Source organism: Ipomoea triloba, chromosome 5, assembly GCF_003576645.1.
Source record: "Ipomoea triloba cultivar NCNSP0323 chromosome 5, ASM357664v1".
NCBI lineage: Eukaryota > Viridiplantae > Streptophyta > Magnoliopsida > Solanales > Convolvulaceae > Ipomoea > Ipomoea triloba.
In genome coordinates this window covers 30,923,634-30,942,805 of record NC_044920.1, presented here as the reverse complement: position 1 = coordinate 30,942,805, position 19,172 = coordinate 30,923,634, and the positions used below count along the sequence as shown (strand labels likewise).

The following is a 19,172-nucleotide window of genomic DNA, read 5'->3' as shown; positions in this document are numbered from 1 at the left end:
CAGACTCGGGTGGTCAATAGATAGCAAGGAAAAGGCAGATTACAAGACCCATACACGGTAGGGCAATATCTTGGGATCCTTTCCAAATTTTGAGACGGAATTTCCTTCTCTAGCATTAAGAAAGGGATCTTGTAGCTTAGGAAACAAATTATAAATCATTTTAGAAAGGTTTACGCTCTAGCAATAAGACTAAGTTTATGATATTCTTATTCTCTAGCATTGTTTTACAATTGTGTTGGCCTGCCGGCCAGTTACCTCGTAGCTGTAAAACTAACACCTTGCAATTTCATTGTTGTAGTAGTATCAAGGAGCCAATTATAATTTCACAGGTAGCATGAGATTTGTTACATATATAAGGTCATCCACACTCATGAAATTTTGGATATTGTAAAGTTTACATGGCTTTTTTTTTTTTTTTTTTGTAAATTATACTTGGTCTTCTTCTTTGCAAGTTTGACACGGTAAACTTGTAATTTAGTGATGTGACATTTTAAAAGCTAGAGAGAATTGTATGGCCGGAGATAGCCTAATGTTAGTGGTTTAACCAAATTAGCAAGTAGTGTCGCGTGAGTTACATGACATTTGTGTCCAACTAACAAGAAAGCAAAATAGAAAAATATCACAGGCATGTGCAGACAAAATTCTGGGCATTCTAGTAATTTCATGGGCACTGCACACCAAGCCATCCGTCAACGTCATCTCCATCTCCATCTCCATCATATCGCGAAAGGCCCACCGCCAGCCATAGCCGTTGGAGCAGTCATCCTCGATCGCCGATGCTCAGCGCCCCCGTCGACTTGCCGGACATTAGTTTCGGAGCTCTCTGAGCAATGATTACAACTCATAGACCTGGGTTTCGGCACTCCAGATATCCAGGTTGGAGGCCGACCTCCTGAGCCAAATCAGCCATGGCCACCGCATTAAAATAAACATAACGGTGGAATAGAACTAAAGCGCCATGTCAACTAACGGTGGCCATGATTAAATAATAATAATAATAATAATAATAATAATAATATAGAGGAGTGTCCACATAGTGTTTGGACGGTGGGGTCCTGAAGGCTATTCCAATCCAGAGAAAAGCTAGCTAGGTTTAATTTGCTGGACGGAGACGCCATTGGAATAGGATATGATATGATAGATCATTATATTATATTGCTCCATTGAATTCGATTTCGGTTTGCATGAAGTCGAAATGAATCGCAGCACTCCAATAATCTCAAGGCACAATCATATCATATGATAATATTGGAATTGTATATTAATTTACGTAATAACTGATAATGAAGGTTTAAATCATGAAGCTCATCATGTTTACTCTTTAAACCCAATAACTAGAAGCAATGTCAATGAGGGAATTTAGAAACTTGGGGAAAATTAAAAGGGGTCAGAAGAGTTTTCCAAAAAAAAAAAAAAGAAACTGAGGCTCCTATCTAATTAGTTAAGTAGAAGCCACCGTCCTGACCGGAAATGGAACCCCCACGGATGTTCGATTTGCGAGAAACTGAAAAAGGAATTCTATTTACTTCAATATCCCTGGCCGCCCAAATCTACTTTATATATATATATATATTCTTTATATATAATATAAGTCTGTAATAAGTGGGGGAAGTTTACGAGATATTGCGAAAATGCTCACACTTTATTTTTGTAAAAATTGTCAAGCTGGTAACGAATCATTAGTTGACAGTTTTAAGGAAAAGATTAAACTTACATAAAATTTTAACCATTTTACATAAAAATGTTGCACTTCATAAAGTCAATCATCAAAATATAATTGTTGTCACCCTTGTACAACTAAAAAATGAAAAAGAAAAAAATTTACTCCAAAAGAAGTGGCGAGTAGGTAGAGCATGAATATAATATTAAAAGGTAATTTGATTATTGCCATGCTAACACCTTCTCGGTTGAGTTATCGCATATAGATAGTTTTCTTAATTTGGTTTACTGGTCTCTCTTATATGATTTGCGAGTTATTATACAGGAATAAGCTGGGTTTATTAAGTGCACATTCTTGCATATCGGTTATGGATTTCCATTGCTATTAAAAAATAGGAAAAATAAAGAAAATTGTAATAATTGCCACAATGTAAGGTTACTATCAAAAGATAAGAACGGAACTAATAGGAGCAAGTGCATGTATTAGTAGGCAAAAGAAAAATTACGTATTAAGTAAGTTGGAAGGGCAAGTGGGAAAAGATTGGAACAAAAGTCAATTTAATATAAATTAATCGTAATTTTCGTGGAATAAATGAATTTGGATACGAATGCAATTAGATTCTTCAATTCGAAGAGAATATTTTGAATGGTAGGAGTGAATGAGGGACTTAAATCTTTCTATGAATATTTTGGAATCATCAAATGAGTCTAACCAAAGTGTTGGTATTTGTAATTTGTACAAGATATATAAGGTAAATCATATGATATATGAGAATACAACATAACTAAAAATACGTGAACTGAACTTAAAAAAATGTACCACATAAAAAAAAAAAAAAAAGAAGAAGAAGAAGAAGAAAGTAAATGGAAAAAAAAAATGGTGTTAACTAGATTTGAACTCTTTTTTTTTTTTTTTTTTTGAAAACAATTAGATTTGAACTCTTGTTCATCCAAATACAAAAATTATGTTCTATTAACTTGATCATTCATACTAATGCAAGTACAGTTAGTATTTATTTATACTTCACATATTATATTATAGGGTGCATATGATATTAAGTTATACTTTTGCATATTATAAAATATACTTTGTAGTTTCGCGGTGTATGCTTACACATGAGCGTGCGCTCTCATATGATTCATTTCTCAATTTGCCGTACACTTTGTCGCTTGCGTGGTATATGTTCACACATGATGAGCATACGTTCTTGTATAATTCATTTCTCTTTCTCCCTGTTTCTCACCATTAATGAGTATAATCAAAATTAAATGTAAAATACTTTAAAGGTTTGTACCTAATACAATTACTAATTACTAATGAATGGTCAATATATATAGATAATATGATATACATGAACGTATCGATGGTCGATGGAACATATATATGTTTGTGTGACCATAAATGGAAGAGGAATAAAAATATCACATAAGATGATGCATCAAATTATGTAAACGTGTGCGGTAGATATATTGGGAGTGGGGGGATGGAGCTTGAAGATGGACACATACAATGTTTTTTTTTAATCAAATATTTAATGAAAAAAATCTAAACATCTGATGGACAAGAATTATTTTAGTATTAGTAAAGTTGCTTGTATGATGCGGCAATAGTCTCCTTCTCTCTCTTTAGCTTTCAAAATATATAATAAATCCTTTTATTTTATTTTCCTCAAAATGGGGCCCACTTATTCTTCCTCCATGGCGGCCTAAATTCTTTATTTATTTATTTTTTAATTTCTTCACCATATACTTATGGCACCAGTTGTCTTGACACTGTTTCAAAAGGTATATAATTATATATTAAAAAATAGTAGTCATTATCTGAAAATATACATTAAATAAATTTTATTTATATAACAAATTTTATTACAAGAGTGCTGGCAAAAATTGAACTCGTAATTAATCTATTAATTTTTTTTTTTTAATTAGTAGAAAAAAAAGGATGTTGACTGGAGATGGAGTTTTATGGTGCACCACTTTTTTGGCCTAAAAGAAAAGGGGGAAAAGGAAAAGAAGGGAGGGTGTGGTGCAAAATCTGACAAATATTCTGTGTAATTTCCCCAGCTTTTCTGGATATTCTGCAAAGACCCACTTTGCTTAAAAATATTATATTTGTTGTCTCCATACTGAAAAGTAAATAAATTAAGAATAAAATACGATATATGAAGCGTAACATGCATGCATTTTGTGTTTCTTTGTATCAATTAGGACTACTAAACCTAAATATGTAATCATTCACAATTCAGGTATATATAATATATGTGTTACAAATAAAAAGTGTGGAACATTATACACTTGTAAATAAGATCCGTGCATTATCGCACAATGGTTACAAATTTCTGTCATTATAAAAATAGATATTGATTATTTTATAAAATACCAATTGCATTCAATAATGTATATGATTGTGCCCTAAAGGAGTGACCGAGTTGGTATATCATGATTCTTCCACATATGATTACAAATTTAATTATTGACAATATGCTCTCAATTTCACTTATTGCATTGTATTTTTCTAATGTGATTTATCTTTAATGTATGATTTGAGAGCTATTATACAAGAGCAAAGGTTTACTTAGCTATATAGTAGTGGTTGTGAGTATATGATTGTCCCAAAATGGGTGGACGAGTGGGTAAACCGTAATTCTTATATCAAAATGTCACGTACAAATCTAATTCTTGACAATATCTTTTTAGTCCAACTCATAATTATTACACAAGATGGGGGTTAACTTAATGCACAAATTCCAAACTTCTCTGGTGTGTGTATATATATAGGCCAACATGCACCACAAATTAATATCTTCACTTATTATAAACTATTAATCTATTTTGTTATCTCTTTATTTAATTATTTTTAATATGACGACGTTACGTAATATGGCATTTAATTTTATAACACAATATTGCAATAAAGATATATGTACATGCAAGTATGAGAATGAATGCGGCAAAATCAAATCATAATGTCTTATATATGATCAAACCCTACATTTTAGGTGACTTGAATTTGGGGCTTAGTTATATTAGATTCAACCAAATTAGTCAAATATTTGAATTACTAATACACAAAATTTTATAATAGCAATTATAGCAAGACTTGACGTTGTACGTACTAGCTACGTAGTAGTTAATTAATAAAACAAAAATTCATAATTCTTGTTATCTAATATATTTTACTCCAATTTTCTTAGACAATTCATTATCATTTTGTTGGGTATGACTTTAGTATCATGATACAAGCCTCTAAATAATATATAATACAATAATGAAAAATATAACCCTGCTAAGAATGTAACATATTAGAATCGAGCCTACAATATACTAAAATAAATTTGTATATGTCAGTTGTTCATGTTATAACTTATAATATACACTATAGTTCGCTCGATAGAACAATTGCTACTTACACCATGCGAGCCTATAAGAATCGTAATATAAATACCTATTCTTTTTTCAAAGAAAGATGATTAAACTTTTTTATAAGAGTTGTCGCTCAATAAGAACATAAACGAAACAAATTATTAATCTTGATTGGATACACAAGAGATTAATAATGCTTACATGTCCTACACAACTACTTATTCCATCTTGTTATTACTACAAACTTTGTAACACTTGTATATGACTTTTTAGTACGAAAATAATACTTTACATGCTCGATCTAGTGTGCATGTAACACATCTTCCAACGTATGTACATACGTAATGTACAGTATAGAACAATAATTTCGTAAAAAATTCCGACGCAAAACGGCAAAAAAGAAGCAATAAATTTCGGCCTCAGATCACCAAGCAGTAAAAAAAAAAAAAAAAAAAGGAGAAAGAGGAAACAACAAATGACTAGTTGAAGTTGAATGTCGACCATGGTTATGATTGTCATCATGTGGGCATTGTCGTGTAGCAAGAAAAACAAATGAAAATAAAAGGGGAGCGTGGCTGTTGTGTAAATAAACAAAACAGTGGGGCCTAAACTGCCATTTTAGCACAGTACATGTAACACTGCTATGGAAAAAAAATCAAGAATTTATTAATAATGGCTGCAAAAAAAAAAAAAAAAAGGAAAATGAATCGACCGGTAGAGTAGGTGTAGGATAGGACAGCTTCGTAGTGTGTAGCGCTAGACTACTACCCTTCCGCGTCCCCCTTTCTCTCTCTCTCTCTCTTGTAAATTCACAGTGCGGGGGTGGGGGGTGAGAACTGAGAAGAGGGGTAATTGTAAAGGAGATGAATAGTGTGGTATTTAATTGTACGAGCATGCTTTTTGGTGGAGAGAAGAACCTGATGCCCCTTTGATGTGTGAGTGGGTGGTGCTGTTTTCTCTTCTACTGTATATACACATATCTTCTCTCTATCTCTTTTTTTCTCTCTCTCTCTTTATATTTCTATGTCTCTGGTATTATAGCGCAGTCTACTGGCAAAAGTTACCATTTTTTTTCACTCAAAGAAGAGCTTCGAGCTGGTGCTGCCGTCACTGGGTTTTTTTTTTGTCTTGAGTTTCACTGATCTTTGGTCTGTTGTTTCTCTTCTCCTTCTGGGTTGTTTCGTTTCTTTTGCTTTTATTATTTCTGTGATACCGTCGGCGGAGTGGTGGGTGTGGGGATCAATTTTGGGGTTTTCTTCCCTCTTTTGGGTAGTCGTCTTCTTCTTCTTCTTTCTCTCATACTAAAGTTGATTTCTTGTGAGATCTTTGCTTGTTTCCGGGTGTTTGGTGAGTGGTGGGATGCATCTGCTTGTTTGATTTTGAATTTTGAGCTGTTTTGAATATTTGATGAGGGTTGGGTGCTGAAATTTGTGGGGACTTCAGGATCTGGGTTTTTGTAAAAATTGAAGTCTCCTCCTGCATAGTTTTGGATCAACTCAAAGTTAATTTGGTGTGTGGGTTTTTGGTCTAGTCTTGCTTATTACTGGTCATGGGAGACCAAAGATTTGAAATCTCATGTGAAATCTATCTTGTTTTACTTTGATTCATTTCTTGTTTTAGGGTCTCTACTCCTTGGTAGGTCTAGAAGAGTTTAAAAAAATCAAATCTATATAGTGGAAATCTGATCTTGTCCTAATTACCATCTGGAATAGTTTTGTTTGGTCTTGATTTTTCAAGTGCTCAAGTGCTTAGTTGTTTCCCATCTTGAAAAGCTTCAGAAATTTCATGTACTTTGTCTTGGTTTGCCCACATAAAATAACGTTTCATGAGGTTTGATCTCACCTCATCTCCACTCATAAGCTTTGCTTGTGGGTTTCTCTCTTTCCCAAATTTGGTTCTTTCCTTGTTCAATCAGCCTTTTCAAAAGCCCTCCCTCTACTCTGTTGATAATTCATTCCAAAATCAAAATTAGATGCTTCAAATTCACTCACTTGCCTTTGTTAGCCACATAAGATAACGTTTGTGGAGGGGTCTAGAATCTTCTGGGTGTCCTTTTGTCTTTAATTTCCTGGGTCTTTCTTCAAACTCTTGATCTAATCACGTTTTACTTGCTATAATTACTCACTGTTTTCCCTCTAATCTTGCAGGTTGAGGTGATAGAATCAAAAGAAGGGGAAGAGATATCATCATCTTTTGATTTGCTGATAGTGTGTCTCTCTATTTTTGGGTGGTGGAGGTGGGGTTGTTTTGTGGAGGAGGAGAGGCCTTTTAGGCTACTGTTATGCTGAAGGTTAAGAATAAGGAGAAGATAAGAAGGGAGAAGATTAGCAGGGAGAGACAGCTTATCAGCAGATGTTATCCATTGAAAACCCTCCACCTGCAGATCCCCCATGCTCTCAGCTAACCTCTCCACTGAAAAGTAGTAGTGGTGATGAAAGGGATTCTTCTTCTGGTAAGCTTGTTGAGAAGCTAGATCTGTCCCAGTCAGCCCTTGATGACAAAAACAGCAATAATCCACCCTCAAATTTCTCCATAAGGTAAAACTATAACATAATAATTAACACCAAATTTACCTGTGTGCCTGCCTGCCTGGGTCTTGTGTTTTTTTCTCAGACTTTTCTTGGGGGTCCGATCCACAGTGGTTGTTCTCCACAAATCCCTGCTGTAAATGTTTGATTTGATTTCTGGGAATGAAGAAAAACCATCTGATCTTTTAGTTGGTTAGCTTTTGGTTTTGGGTTTTAATCTACCAGCTGGAAGCACTTGTTCTTGGATTTCTATATTTGGACCAACTATTCTTTGTGGTGATTTCATGTGTGTTCATGTGGATTGTCCCCCTCCATGGATTGCTGATTTGTTTTTCATCTTGATGATGCCCCACTGCTGCCTGCAAATTACCAGAGTCCAGCAATAAGTCCTTTCATCCTGCAAAATTTGCAGCTTTAAGCTTTGCTTAGCTCAGCTGTTAACTTGTTTTGTTTTTGCATAATTTCAATCTTGCTGAAGTGATTTTCTTTATGATGTTGCAGGGATTATGTTTTTGGCTCCAGGAGCAAGAATATCAAGACCAATTGGCCTTTTTCTCAGAAATGTTTGCAGCTTTGTTTGGATCATGGTGTGAAGGAATTCTTGCCACCTTTTCAGTCTTTTGACAATTTGAGAAACCAGCCAGTGAAGAAGCCTGTGGTTGAAAACACCTCAGTTGTTGATAAACAGAATATAATCATTTCAGATGGAGATTTCTGCAGGCCAAGTGATTATTCCTTGCCTGTTAGTTCTCGCGATTCTGAATTAGCTTCTGAATCTGTCAACATAAATTCAGTCCGATCTGAAGGAGATAAAGCCTATCCTTTAGCAACAACTAGCCAGTCTTGTTCAGAAATTGATTCTGTTCCTGCTACTAGGAGTTCTTGCTTGGAATTCGGAACTAATATCCTGCCAGAATCGACAAAAACGCGAGGACCAAACAAGGTTCCTTCGGCCAAGAAGTGCAGCTTAACAGTCAAACTGAGCAGCACAGCAGCCCAAAGTGCAGAAGAAGATATCAGAACTAGTAATTTCGCTATTTCAGAATCAATGGCTTCAAAAACATGCCCGGTTTGCAAGAATTTTTCGTCCTCTTCAAACACCACTTTGAATGCCCACATTGATCAGTGTCTTTCTAGTGAGTCAACAATCAAGTGGACTTCGAATTGTGAAGTGAGCAAGCATAGGATGAGGCCAAGGAAAACAAGACTGATGGTGGATATCTATGAAACTGCTCTACGCTGCACGTTGGAAGACCTCGATAGAAGAAACGGAACAACCTTTGCTGTTTACCCGAGCTTTGCTGCAGAAGAGATGGATGGATGTGCTGACAATAAAACTGAAAATTTGTCACCTATGAATCTTGACAAAACATGCGATGAAGGTGCAGTCTATATCGATGCCAATGGAACTAAGCTTCGGATTCTATCAAAGTTCAATGATGGAGAGGCTGGATGCTCAAGGGTTTTCCATGATTCTGCTCCTAAGAAATTTGTAAAAGGTGATAAGGGGTCCAAATTCCTTTCTACCAAGAAGAAGAAGAAACACAAGAGTCATGCCCAGAAATATCACAAAATTCTGAAATCTGCTGCTTACAGCAAAAAAGTTTGCTCTCGCAGTCCACACAGTTCAGAGGTATGTTTGACCACCTAACTTTTGTGTTTCAACTGCCATCCTGAAATAAACAAATCTGTTAATGGGTGGTTTGTCCCATTTTTTAAATCATGGGGAAGGTGGGTTCATCTAACACCAAAATAAATCTTGCAGTCTTAAGGGACTGGGACTGCAAAATGTCAAAATAAAAAAAAAATAGATAAAAAGAAAGAGTAGAAAATCCCTGTGATGATTTCATATTCCAACTTTTATTAATCCCATGGCATCCTTTCTTTCCTTTCTGCTGCCCATAATTTTCAGACTGTTTTTTGTTACTGAAGAAAAGTTGGTGGTTGACCTTATTTTGATTTTATGCATTTTGTTCTAGAACTGATTTTCACTTTCCTCATCACCAGTACAAGATTTAGATATTCAATTATTCACTATTGTGAAAACAGATTGACAGTGCTCGAGAAAGAAGTTTCGTTCGGAAGCAAAATACTGAGAAAGGGGAATGCCTGACCCAGCAGCACCTAAGATCACAAGATAACAGTAAGTTCAGTGGATCAGGAACCATAAGACAATGGACATGTTCCAAGCGCACTGGTGTGACAAGGAAGATGTATGATCATCAAGGCTCGGGAGGTGGCTTGGGTAATGAAGTGCATGAGCGTCCGGCTAACTTATATGCCAACCGGAGCTGCAGTTTGAGACCCCTAAACTCATCTGTAAAGCCGGTTTGTTTTCAGAAAAGCCGCAAGAGATTAGAGGATGTACAATGTGAGCCCCGGGATGATCACAGTGAGCAGCCTTATTTGAGAAAGAGAGTGGGGCCTCCATTGCTAGACTCTCAAATATCTCATGGGAATAAAAGATCTGTGCTACAAAAGCGCAAAGCAAAATATTTGAGATCAGATGACCATTCAGCCCATCACAGTGGTCGGGGCACTGCCAATGATTTAAACCGTGCATCCTCTCAAAGGAATTTGATATCTGATGTGAATGAAGTTCCACTGAGAAATGCTGATAATTTCACTGTCAACTGTAAAACATCTACCTATAGTCATGCATTCTCCTCAAAAGCGAAGAAGTTTTCATCCCTAAGAAAGAATCTTTTGTTGGGTAGCCAAGCATCTGCTCCTGAATGCAGACTTAAGAAATCTGAGGTTCCTTGCATGTCCAAATCCGATGAAGAAGAATATGATGAACAATATGATTCAGCAGATAACCAGAATGAATTTCAAGCCAGACAGGATGAAGCTTTTGTTAGGAGTGATGCTAAGACAGCCAAGGTATGGAAGATCAGAAAGAAGAGGGAGGAGTCAAAGAAGGAGGATGAAATTGTGGGCATTAGGGGTTCACATTGCACTGCTGAGCCTTGTGTTCAAGATACTGGGAAGAATAATAGCTCTTCCTTCAGTTTTGATTGTGATTCGGCAGGTGAATCTGATGATCTAGCATGTGCTGAGGATGATACTGAAACTAACCGTAAGGACAATGAAATCAAGACGGACTCAGACTTGGCTGCTGATAGAAACTTCATCAGTTTTAGCAAACATACTGGTTCTGGAATCGATAGCCTGGAATGCCCTCCTAAATCTCATGCTGATGATGCACAGTTATTTGGCGAGGAGTTTGAAAGGCCCTTTGTTTGTGGTCAAACACCTCCACCCATGCTAGTTTCGGGTGATGATCAAGAGATGTTTTCTGCAGCTGATATTGGCAAGACTATTGTTCCACCGGATATACATGTAGATACTGAGCTCGAGTCTAGTGAGTTCCACGGGTATTATCATCTTGAGGTAGACCCAATTCCTATACCAGGACCACCCGGATCCTTTTTACCAAGTCCTGGTCGTATGTGTTCAGAAGACCTTCAAGGAAATTCATCACTGACGAGCAGCAGACTTCAATCTTCTGAAGACCATCCTGAGTTAGTCGATAGGGATTCATCTGATTCTCCAGTTTCTGCTACATCTACACTATCCAACTTCACGGTGGCCAGATCTGATTCCAGGTCCTCAGAGATGTCAGCTGGAAATCCCAGGCTTTATGCTGCCGTAGAAAAGAACAAATCCAGCTTCTCCAATGATAGCATTGATCCTGTAGTGGAAAATTCTACTGCAGTTCTTGGGGCCGTAAATGCAGGTGAGGAAAGGTGCGACTTAGATGATATGAAGATCAATGTTACATTGCCTAAAAAGGGTTTCAGATTTAAAAGTGATCAGCCATGCTGTTGTGCAAGGAAGGAGGGAGCATCTCAAAGTTTTGCTTTGAGCTATCAAGACTCACCACTTTTGCAGCGGCGAACCATGTCTTCTTCTACCCCACTTCCTGTGAGTGAAAAGCTACAGAGTGGTGATTCAAGTAGAAGACCTGATAACCCGAGTTTGGTGGTTAATATGATGTCTATGGAGGATCCTAGTCCAAGTCCCCGGATACACGAGACAAATTTACCTACTGTATATAATCACACCAAAGTTTCTGCTGACACTGAGGTCAAGGTCCCATGTCGCACTGATTGTGGTTCGGTGAGTCCATCTGCTTCTAATCCTGTTCTCAGGCTGATGGGAAAGAACTTATTGGTAGTTAACAAAGATGAAAGCATCTCCCCGCAAGAAAAGCCATCCCAAAAGAATTTCATGACCGAGGCAAATATGCAGTTTTCAGGAGCTCCTGGAATTCATTGTGGGAACTTCCAAAGCGGGGATCCTCAAAACTCTCATCCTTCTTCCGATCCTCAGGGGTCTTTTGTTTCTCACTCGACTAGGATTCTTGACGTCAGCTTGTCAAGTGGTTACAAAAGTCACGGTAGCTACTCCACCACACCACAGAGGCTTCATTCTTCACCCATGTTCTCAGGTAAGAGTGTTGGGGGCAGCGATTTGATGGGCTCCTTTGGTCGTCATGAGTCAGTAGGCGGTGGATACACTTTGATCACTGAACAAATTGGAGTCGGTAACAAACTGGACGGGCAAATAAGATACGATCCCAAGACTCCATTGTCAAATTCTGTTGCTCATAGTCAGAATGCAGGTTCTGCCATCAGAGAAATAATCGTGATCAATGATAGTCCCGAGAGTGAAGCTGATACCGTAGTCCCTGATGCCTCTAACAGCAAGGGAATGATTGAAGGGCGGAGATATCCAGTCAGCATCCCAATTCCCTCGGGCTATAACCCAAACTATGCAGATCTCTACGGTTACAAGGCCCCCCACGCCCCCCACGAGTCCTCTTCCTACACTGGATCGGGAGTTGTACGCAATGCTAATTTTGCAGCAGCAACAGCGGCTAGGGGAGTGAATGCTGCTGCCATTCCCGTTCAGTGGAACCGTTGCCCCGAAAGCTCGAGTACAGTTCACACGCGCTCTCTAACATCTCCACCAGACACCACCAGGCATCTTGGATCTTCAGTGTACTATACTCCGAGATTCTCATGACCTTCAAGCGTTGCTTTCTGTAATCCTCTCCTGTACTCGTCTACTGACCATAGAGATCGAGTTGAAGCGAATTGATCTCTCGGGGCCTGGCATAAAATATAGGAATTCTGACAAAAGAAAAACCAAGCACAAATAGTTGAGCAGATCATGAGTTGTTAATTGCTCTTCTTCCTTTACATAATAGTGTTTGCTGTTATATTAGTAATGTATACTACCTTAAAACTTTTCTTGGTGTCGAGCTGTCTTTTTGGGGGAGGGGCCTGTGTACAAACTTCTGAACTCTTATGCGTTTTTCTTAGAAATCTATTCCCAAAAATGCTTTAGTATGGCTGTATTCCTTGTGATTTTTCCCTTCAAATAAGGAAAGACTTTCCAAGTCATATCATTTTATGTCTAGTTCAAAGAGTTTATTAATCTATGAAACAATTGTCATATGCTATTGAATTTTGCTTGGAAGTGTAATTAAATCTCTGGATAAGTTAAATCTGTGCGCTTAAATCAAAATGATCGATATTTCAATTAAAATTTTGATTTAGTGGATAGTGAAGACAAATAGAGGCTTCTATTTAATTCCAACTAGAGATAAAAGGCCTCTTCGTTTTTGAGAAAATAAAGAGTATGTTTTTTGTTTCCAACTTAGAGATTAATTTCTCTTTCTTCAATTCAAATCATAAAGCAAAGAGACCGTTTTCACATTGGAGACGAATGAGTAAGTTATTCATCTCTGGGTTGGAGATAAAAGAGATTCTCTTTGTCTTCGATCCTGAGATGAAGAGTGTTGCTTTGTTTTTGGCTTTGTGGTGAGGAGTATCTTTTCATCTCTATCCATGAAATGAAGAGCTCCCCTCTTTGTCTCTATCCTAAAAGTGAACAAACATCTTTATTTGTCTCTGTCGATGGTCATACTAAAATAAGTGAAAATAAGGGTCAATTAAGCTCTAATAACATGAATGAAATGATGCGTGAAATGACGTGTATGTTCGTAAATAATGCTATAAAATGTCGTCAAATGCTATTCAAGCAATTCTCGTTGAGGTCAAATTTTCTCCAAAATGCATAGCAATGAGTGCTGTACACTACACATTAATAAGATATAAGCATATTACCTTCATAAACATCAAGAAACCTAAGTTGGATTTCTACATGTTTATGCAATAATGACAAAATAAGCATCCATAGAGATTATACAACTTTAATCCAAGTTATCAATTTAAGTGCTTACTAATCATAGACAAACATAGAACAAAAGCACAAATAGAATGCCTGAATATAGCACAAGTTAGATAATTTACAAGTGAGAATGTGAGATATAGATCAATCCTTTTCATGTAAAGCTTAATAATTTCAAAATTTTTTAATTATAATTATTTCTTTAATTATTAAAATAATCCTTCTTCATTGTACTCGACCCATATATATAGATAAAAGCAAAGTGATTATGATATAAAAGTAATGCGAGAAGTCATATGTGCGCTGCGCTTTGGACCTACTTAATGGCAGGTCTGAAAATAATGGGAAGCTTTTGTTTGCATTATAGAATAATTCTTCACTCGTAATCATCATCTTAATTCTCAACAAATGCCCTTTCTTGGTACTAATATTACCGTAATTTGATTTACGAAAAAGTCCATATTGTAATCCTGCTCAGAAAAAAATTACAAGATAATAAATTAGTGTAAGTTATTTTATAGTTAATTGGTTCAAGCTAATAAAGTTAATAAATAATTATATAAAGAATCAAACTTAAAACTCTGTGATTATCAAGTTAGCTGTTTAACCGTATTTGGGTTTTCCAATATTACCGTACTTATAACACCAGCATGAAGCACGTTATCCACTAATTTCTACCCACCACCATTATTATGCCTTTAAATGCACAAATAATTAGTCACATCTCGTTGAGTATGTGGACAGGATTTACCCACGCATGCATTCATCTTTCTTCACATGTACATGCAGCATTAACCACGTCAGATCAGTATCGCCATCAACATATTTCAAAATTTCAAGGATTCATGCAAACGAAAACCATTAATAAAAGTTAGATTTTGATTGGACAACCTTAGTCATTCTTTTGGGATTTTTTATAAAGTTGTCTAATCTTGATGAATGTGTAGTCATGTGCTTATCATCAGTATCTTCTGGTTTTTCTGTGTGAAATTTGGTGATTAGTTGCTGGAAGCTATTGAGGAGTTTTGAAATGCTTTTTTTGTTGGGGATTGTTTAAAGATTCAAACTTTGATGTTAAATGAGTTTAAAGATTCAAACTTTGAATGTTAAATGAGTTTAAAGATTCAATCTTTTAATGTTAAATGAGATTAAAGATTCAAACTTTGAATGTTAAATGAGTTTAAAGATCCAAACTTTTAATGTCAAATGAGTTTAAAGATTCAAACTTTTAATGTTAAATGAGTTTAAAGATTCAAACTTTGAATGTTAAATCATAAATGAGTTTAAAGATTCAAACTTTGATTTTAAAAGAGTTTGCAGCTCACTTTTCTGTCAAGATTTTATATTGTGAATTGGATATATTCTGGGAAAAGAAGTGTAAGTTGATGATCTTTATATGTTACTTGAACTGACAAGTGACAATGTTAGAATCAGTGTGAACAAAATTGAGCTACCTCAAGTTGTCTTCAAAGAGAATTGGAAAAAAAAAACATCATATTTTACTCCTCATTCTTACTAATTTTGCCAGTGTTTGTTGAGCAGCTAATGTGTGAGCATGGTTGTGGCCAAGCATCACTGTCCTGATACTAATGCAGGTTCTGCAGAGCTCCTCCCCGCTGTCGAAATGGCCGCCTCTCAACAGCAGCTTCGCTCTGGTTTCGAGCAGTGTGGCTTTCAGCAGCGTCACCTCTTGCCACACGTATTCGTCGACTCTCTGGTTGGATTGCAGCAGCGCCGTCTTCTTCCAGCAGAGCGACGCGTGGTGCCAATCCTGAATCTGCGACACGAATGACTTCTCCACTTCTTCGAGCACGTTTGTGCACACTTTGAGGAGCTCCAAGGCGGAGTTGCATCTCGAGAAGGTTGTGAAGGCGTTGATGGCTAATGGGAGTGCTGTTTTTCGGATGAAGAGGAGCATTTCTGTGGCGTTTAGTTGGACGTTCGGGGGTTCTGATTTGAACCCGAATACGAGGAAAGCAGTAGCCCAGAAATGGTCTGAATCTGTGTGTGGATTCCCCATTCTTCTTACTCCTTGGACTGTGGCTTTGGCTGCAGCTAATCCTAATCCTAATCCTAATCCATCTTTTCTTTTTGCAAAAACCTGAGTAATAGGATGTAACTGAATCCAACATCCTGGTTGTCTGTTGGATTTCCTGGCCAAACCCAATTTGACTAGCAGAAAAGCTGCTTCTTCTTCACTCTTCCATGTCTGGTTTCCTAGGCAACAAAACAAACCAAGTTTCATACATTTGGTCCATTTCCTCAGCCTGTTCCCAGAATCAGGTATTTTGTTTGCAGCTGCAGCTAGTATATTAACTGAGATAGGTGTGGGGGCTAGCCATGCCCCAACCTGGAGCATTCTTGAAGCAAAAAGGTTCTTGCTTTGCTGCAAAACAGCTGATGAAAACGCGAGCGTTTTCATCAGAAAAGGGTTGCTTCTGCAGAACTGTTCCTCAGCAATGGTGAGATTAGAGTGAGTGTCTTCAAGAGGGACCTGGTTCACAGCTTCAAACAGAACAGAAGGGGGAATTGCAAGCTCGGTGAGAAGGGATCCAACGACTGACAGCCCGAAACTCAAGCTCCTAAGCCTCTCGTTGAATTTGTTGACGAATTCTTCCTCTCCAACCGGATACTGCCTTTTGTGTCTCCCGTGGATCAAAGCCGTTGCATCAGATACAGGCAACGGATGAAGCTGCAGTGGATCCATGTTCATCACCCGCGAAATCCTCGTTGTGATGATCACATGAGTGCCACCGGTGTTGCTTGGGATTAAATCATGAAGGTCTTTCCCTTCCCACCATTCGTTTTCGGTCTCAATATTATCAATAATCAGCAGATAAGGCATGTCTCTGAATATCTCCCTTTTAACTCTCTTGAATGCTTCGGATTCCTGTTCATCAAAGCTTCTTATCCTCCCTCTTTCCTTCTCTGCATCTGCACTCACATCTAACCCTAAATTCACTGATAAGTTCAGTATATTTTGCCTAAAGTACCTTGCTTCCCCTCCAACCCACAAAACCATTTTGTATCTCTGCCAATATCTGTAAGCAAATTCCAATGCAAGCTCAGTTTTTCCCCCACCTGGTAATCCACTTATGCATACAACACTGCTGCCAAAGCTCCTATCTTTGCAGCTTTTTGATTTCTTGTATTTGGACCTTTTCACTGAATTTCTCTCCACCCAAGTCTCTCCATTGTTACACCTTCCAACTTCCAGATTAATGTATTTCCCTCTGCCTCCATCGATTTCGCTCTCGTCATCTGCAAGTCCTTCAGATTGCCCATTTTCTTGCTCAAAAGAATCCCCAGACCCAAAGAAAGCTGCTTCAATCTCCATGATTTCTTTCTCCCTTCCCACAAAATGTTTGTTTCTTGGAAATGGCAGCTCCTCTAATCCTTCTGGGTTCATCTTCTCTGCAACACTTCTCCTCCCAAGCTTTGCCCTCAAAATCCCTGCTGCTTTTGATACACAGCTTCTCCAATTCCCTTCCTTGGCTTCCAGCTTATATTCGTGGCACTTTAACACTGCATCCAATGCTTCTTTGCATTTCTTGTTTTCTGGGTTTGCGAGGGTTAGGGTTGAGATTTCAGTGGCGTCTGTGCCGAAGAACAAAGGGATTAAATTCTTTTTCTGCGCGAAGAATCTTAGTTCTTCGACCGTTGTATGGTTAAAGAGGCTGTGATTAGTGACGATAACAATGCCGAACGTGACTGAACAAATAACGCGATCGGCGATTTCGTGGCTCTGATTATCGCTGTATTTTGCTCGGTCTGCTACAAAACCTGCGATTCCTTGAAGCTCAAGCTCCGATTTTAGCCATTTACAGAACCGCCCCAAATTCGGGTTTTCCCCGTGGTATCCTATGTACACGTCGCAGCTCCGGAGTTTGGCGTTGGCCGCCGGCGAGACGGAGCCTTTGGCGAACGAAATCCGGGGGACCGGAAACGAGAAGGAAATCCGAGGATCAGTGTCGGGTCCCGACACCGTGACAATCTTGAGCATTGGGTCGTCGGAAAAATCGCATCTTTCCGGCGGTGGAGTGCTGTACGAGGTGCTCGGAACATCATCGGACTGGGACCCACAGTACGAGGATACCGGCGGCGAGGGAGCGGGATTTTCGGGTAGAGTCGCCCTGGGAGAAATGTACGGCGACTGTAACGCTGAAACAAATGCAGAAGACGGCGGAGACGGCAGACAAGAATCCGGCGGAGAAGAAGAAACAATCTTGATGGTGAGGGACTTGGGATCAACGGCAGGGATTTGTTTAGCTTCTTCCGCCATGAATAAACTCTGAAACTCCTAAAACCTCAATTTAAACTTGCAGTGAACAAAGCAGCAGCCATGACAGACATTATTACATCACTGATTTTTGACCAAGATTGTAAGCAGCAAAACTGGGAACTTTTAGCTGCAGAAATTTAATGAATGCAACAGTCAATGCGGTTTGAACAGAGAAAAAGATGTGACAGGGCTTCACATTATAGTTCAGTATTCAAAAATGGAAGAAGAAGAAGAAGAACAGTAAATCTATCCCACAAGAGACAACTTTCTTTGATTATGATAAAAGTGAAACAAAAGTAGCATAGAACATTGATGAAGCAGTCCAGGAGGGAAGTGTAAAAAAGTAAAAAACAGTTGACTGATCAAAGTCCTTTAATTTTACCTGGACCTTATTTCATTAGGAAACCCCAAAAAGAAGAACCATCATTTGCTGCAAATCTGCTTGCCCTGAACAAGAAACCTTCTCTCTCTCTCTCTCTCTATCTCATTCATGAATTGAAGAAGCTGTACAGATGGGAACATGGAAAGATCTGTGAGGATAGATTTGAACATGGAAAGTATTAAACAATAGCTTAAAAAGAAGTTACAGATAGTAAATGGTGCATTTATCTATGCTCATATTTTAATCTTTTTTCATTTTGTCTTGGTTTTAGGCCATTTCTTTTTGTTTTATGTGTTATAATCTTCTCAATTTTCTCTCCTCAGTCCTCACACAAGCCAAAGCCTGGTCAGAGAAAAAGGGCATTGGGGAGAGCAAATTGTTAATGGCCAGTAAGTTGCAGCTGCACCATTTTAATTAAACTCAGATTTAAACATAAAATAAAACCAGGTTTAAGGTTTAAACTTTTGCAGGATTTAGATTTGAAATGGCATTTAAATTTTTAATATTAATGTATACGGAGGGGGGGAGGGAGGAATCTGACACATTTTGCTATGGGAATTGGAGCAAGACCACAGACCAGTCCAACTGATGACTGAATCTATTAATAATTGATTGATTTTGAATCCTCTGCACAGATTCCCTTTTTCTTCTTGCATCTTGATTTGATTTAAAAGAGTGAGCTATATTATTTCCTTGACACCCTTTAAATAACGTTTCGAGTTCAAATCTTATGAACGAAATTGTTAGTACGTTGATT

The 19,172-nt window shown here is 37.8% G+C and overlaps 2 protein-coding genes across 5 annotated transcripts; one reads left to right on the top strand and one right to left on the bottom strand.

Moving 5' to 3' along the window:
• Positions 1-5,783: 5,783 nt before the first annotated feature.
• On the top strand, positions 5,784-12,977 carry LOC116020005. 4 transcript variants are annotated; one of them, XM_031260432.1, is made up of 4 exons: positions 5,784-5,957; positions 7,170-7,559; positions 8,052-9,183; positions 9,600-12,977. In XM_031260432.1, exons 2-4 carry the CDS (start codon positions 7,375-7,377, stop codon positions 12,579-12,581), a joined length of 4,299 nt encoding a protein of 1,432 aa, XP_031116292.1. In that variant the 5' UTR covers positions 5,784-5,957; positions 7,170-7,374; the 3' UTR covers positions 12,582-12,977. The 4 variants fall into 4 exon arrangements, with proteins under 4 accessions (XP_031116292.1, XP_031116293.1, XP_031116291.1 ...); XM_031260433.1 differs by having other exon boundaries at positions 5,784-5,988; XM_031260431.1 differs by lacking the exon at positions 5,784-5,957 and adding an exon at positions 5,999-6,170.
• Positions 12,978-15,197: 2,220 nt separating this feature from the next.
• On the bottom strand, positions 15,198-19,062 carry LOC116020939. Its single transcript, XM_031261512.1, has 3 exons — positions 18,957-19,062; positions 18,416-18,537; positions 15,198-18,160 (listed from the first exon to the last, which is right to left on the bottom strand). Exon 3 carries the CDS (start codon positions 18,031-18,033, stop codon positions 15,244-15,246), a length of 2,790 nt encoding a protein of 929 aa, XP_031117372.1. The 5' UTR covers positions 18,034-18,160; positions 18,416-18,537; positions 18,957-19,062; the 3' UTR covers positions 15,198-15,243.
• Between the last annotated feature and the right edge of the window lie 110 nt (positions 19,063-19,172).

What these genes read in the sequence shown, in the direction of transcription:
- LOC116020005 (XM_031260432.1), top strand. Translation starts at nt 7,375, where the DNA reads ATGTTATCCATTGAAAACCCTCCACCTGCAGATCCCCCATGCTCTCAG. An exon ending in CCCTCAAATTTCTCCATAAG is followed by an intron (nt 7,560 to 8,051) that starts GTAAAACTATAA and finishes ATGATGTTGCAG; the next exon opens with GGATTATGTTTTTGGCTCCA. An exon ending in GCAGTCCACACAGTTCAGAG is followed by an intron (nt 9,184 to 9,599) that starts GTATGTTTGACC and finishes TTGTGAAAACAG; the next exon opens with ATTGACAGTGCTCGAGAAAG.
- LOC116020939 (XM_031261512.1), bottom strand. Translation starts at nt 18,033, where the DNA reads ATGGCGGAAGAAGCTAAACAAATCCCTGCCGTTGATCCCAAGTCCCTC.